The sequence below is a fragment of the Echinops telfairi genome, unplaced genomic scaffold (genome assembly GCF_000313985.2).
Source record: "Echinops telfairi isolate 266 unplaced genomic scaffold, ASM31398v2 ScPeMD7_7417;HRSCAF=8455, whole genome shotgun sequence".
Lineage (NCBI taxonomy): Eukaryota > Metazoa > Chordata > Mammalia > Afrosoricida > Tenrecidae > Echinops > Echinops telfairi.
Window position 1 is genome coordinate 3,507,678 of NW_022111317.1, and position 3,219 is coordinate 3,510,896.

The following is a 3,219-nucleotide window of genomic DNA, read 5'->3' on the forward strand; positions in this document are numbered from 1 at the left end:
CTGCCTTTCCAACATCCTAGCGTCCAGGGCGCCCCCGGCCCTTCTTGGACTTCTTGGCCCCTGAGGGTGGCCGGATGGGGAGTGGGGCTGTACTTGAAGGCAATGGGGGCGGGGGCAAGAGGGGCGGAAGAGGCGGCTCCACTGGCTCCGGTGGGCCGGGGCTAGGCCGGAACCCCTCAAAGGGGGAGAACTTCAGGGGGCTGTGGAGAAACCCAGGCAAAGTCAGGGGCTCAGGGGCCCAGCCAGGGCCCACCCCACTGGCTGGCATCCGGACCCAGGACACAGCCCTCTGCAGGCAGTAGCTGTTAGATTCCTGGGGCCTGGCCTCCCATGCCCAGGGCTTGCCCCTCTACGCCGGTACCTGATGGGGGTCCGGGGACTACTGTTGAGGCGCCTCGGGGAGCGCAGCTTGGGCTGGAAGGAGAAGGCCTCTTTGGTGCTGTCCAGGACAGAGGGTGCTACATACGTGAAGCCCTGCGTGGAGGGAGGGGCCAGCTCAGCATTAAGAGTCAGCCTCAAGCCCCATCCAGCCCTGCCAGCCTAGCTCCCGACTCACCAAGAAGGCCTGGTTAGCGCTCTCGCTGAGCGCTGAGTCATCTGGGCTGTCCACCGGTGTCTGCCGTGTGAAACGGCTATCAAATTGGCTCACATCCTCCTCCGACTGCTGTGGGCCAACCATGGGGCCAGGGTCAGGGCATCCGGGACGGGTCCTCAGCCCACCCCCACCCCTGGCCACCCACTCACCAGGCAAGGCCTGAAGGGTGGGTCCACGCGCCGGGCCAGGAGCTCATCCCAGCTGATGTGCCGGAAGAAAGGGTGTCTCTGTGGATGGAGCATCCCAGACACGCCCCCTCCAGGTCAGGCCCCGCCCTCCACCGGCTGCCCTGGGCCCAGGCCCCTGCCCCTTCACGTGGTGGCCCCTGGCCCACCTGCACATCAGCCGAGTCCCCTGGGCCACCCCCGATCCGTTGGCTGGGATTCCGCTTCAGAAACTGGGGACAAGGGCCGAGGTCAGGCAGTGTGGTATCCTGCCCGTCCATCCCAGGTCTGGCAGGGGCAGGGCTGGGCAGGGAGATGCCCACGCACTGCCAAGGTCTGGTGTCTTGAAGAAGCCTTCACACAACGCTGAGCACTGTTGGGAGTCCAGCTCCATACCCAGGTGGGGCACCAACAGGGTGAACCCGCTCCCATCGCCCACCGGCCTCTAAGGGGACATCTCAGGAAGAGAGCTCTTGAGAATGTTCTGCTGACCGGGACCTCCCTCCTGGTGCCTCCTCCACCAGGAAGGCAGGGGCTGGGTGAGGCCGGAGAAGGGCAGAAGTCAGCTCACCTTTTTGACGAGGTCCCGAGCGTCGGGAGTGAGGTAGGCAGGCAGCACCAGCTTGCCCTTGATGATCTTGTCCATGGTCTTCTTGCGGTTCTCCGCGGTGAAGGGTGGCTGCAGGAGGCGGGGCAGAGCAGCCTTGTGGGCCTCCGGCCAGGCCCTGCCACTGTCACTGCCCAGCGCCCACGCCGTATCCTCCCCACCCCCACCCCACTCCACGCCCCACCCAGCAGTAGGGCTGGACTTGCCGATCCAGTGAGCATGTCGTACATCAGAGCCCCCAGGCTCCACCAGTCCACAGCCCGGTTGTGGCCACTGCGCACCAGAATCTCGGGGGCCCTGGGCCGGGTGGAAGGCTTGGTCAGGCCAGGCCCCTGTGGCTTGCCCCGCCCACTCTAGCCCCAGCCCCTGCCAGCTGCCCTTACATGTACTCGATGGTGCCACAGAAGGTGTGGGTGATGGCATCCTCGTGAATCGATTGCTTGCAGAGCCCGAAGTCAGTCAGCTTGATGTGGCCTGAGAAGGTTTAGGGCGGGTTCAGGCCCCTGGGGCTCCCCCACCCGGCCAGCTCCTGGGCCCCGAGCAGCTGCAGGGTGTGCCCGCCTGCCTCACCCTGGTTGTTGAGCATAATGTTCTCAGGCTTGAGGTCCCGGTAGATGATGCCCTGGGAGTGCAGGTGGCCAAGGGCCAGCGTGATCTCAGCCAGGTAGAAGCTGGGAGGGGAGAGTAAGTGAAGGCCAGGGTAGGGGCGGGCCCTGGGCACCCGGGAGCCCCAGGGGCGGAGGGCAGGAGGCAGGCAGCACACCTACCAGGCTGTGTCCTCCAGGAAGATGCCTTCTCGCTCCAGATGGGTGAAGAGCTCACCGCCTGCCACACAAACACACCAGGGGCTCTGGGCTGGGAGCACGACCCTTTTCTCTCTGAGTCTGGTTTCTTGGGGGGCAGGGGGCACAGAAGTCCTGCCCTCCCTGCCTCACATGGTGGCCGTGGGGGTTCAGTTCAATTCAGCAAGCATCGACCAATGCCTGCTCTGTGCCCGGCCCTGGATGGTGGGTGAAGCCGGGGACACGGAGATGAAGAGACCCAGCCACTGCCCTCAGGACATTCGGGCAGAGAGGAAAAAGGCACACCAGACCAAGAGCTTCACCCCAAACAGCACTGGCAGACTGGGGGGCAGGGGCATGACCAACTTCATCCCAACGCCAGGGAGCAGAGTCTGCTGGGCTCAGAAAGGGTGCTGCGGTGGCAGGTGGTCCTCATGGGAGTCTGAGACAGGTGGGAGGGATAGGGACCCTGCTCTGTCTGAGCAGAGAGGGGCAGCAGTAAGAACCAGCTTGAGGGGGGGATACAGCATGGGGTGAGCTGCAGGCCTGGAGCCCAGATGAAAAACCACTGCAGATTCCACGCCTCCTTAGGAGGAGGGAGGGCACTGCCAAGAAGGAGCCCCCTGGGTTGGGCCCTGGCCCAAAGCAGGACCGGATGAAAAGGGGAACAGAAAGTACAGAAGCAACTGATAGAGAAAAACCCCACTCCCTGGAGCCGGCCCCGTCCCCAACACAGGGGAGGAACACGATAAACACTGGACAGATGTTTGCTGAGTAAATGGAGATGATGAATGGATATAGCTAGGGATCCACTCTACCCGCAGCACCCCCACCCTCTCAGAGCCTCCCCAAGCCCCCCCCTGTGAGTGTCCACTTCCTGCCTGACGCACCCCCACCACCGGCAGACTCGGTGGTCCCCACTCCTACCACTGAGGCACTCAAGGATGAGGTAGAGCTTGCCGCCCGTCTGGAAGGCATAGGCCAGTTCCACAATGAAGGGGTGCTTCACAGACTCCAGAATGTTCCGCTCCGCCCGAGTGTGCGCTGTGTCCTTGGCGTTGCGCACGATTT

The 3,219-nt window shown here is 63.9% G+C and overlaps 1 protein-coding gene across 1 annotated transcript in view; it reads right to left on the bottom strand.

Annotated features, from left to right (window-relative positions):
• Nucleotides 1-6: 6 nt before the first annotated feature.
• The window catches only part of RPS6KB2 (ribosomal protein S6 kinase B2), a 5,204-nt gene continuing 1,991 nt past the window's right edge, over nt 7-3,219 (bottom strand). Inside the window, exons 5-15 of the mRNA XM_004713580.4 lie at nt 3,076-3,219; nt 2,134-2,191; nt 1,937-2,037; nt 1,750-1,840; nt 1,573-1,663; nt 1,331-1,438; nt 930-992; nt 745-822; nt 557-664; nt 362-474; nt 7-200 (exon numbers count right to left, since the gene is read on the bottom strand). Of these exons, the coding sequence (XP_004713637.1) occupies nt 17-200; nt 362-474; nt 557-664; nt 745-822; nt 930-992; nt 1,331-1,438; nt 1,573-1,663; nt 1,750-1,840; nt 1,937-2,037; nt 2,134-2,191; nt 3,076-3,219 (1,139 nt within the window). The 3' untranslated portion in view covers nt 7-16. The remainder of the gene's footprint in view (nt 201-361; nt 475-556; nt 665-744; nt 823-929; nt 993-1,330; nt 1,439-1,572; nt 1,664-1,749; nt 1,841-1,936; nt 2,038-2,133; nt 2,192-3,075) is intronic.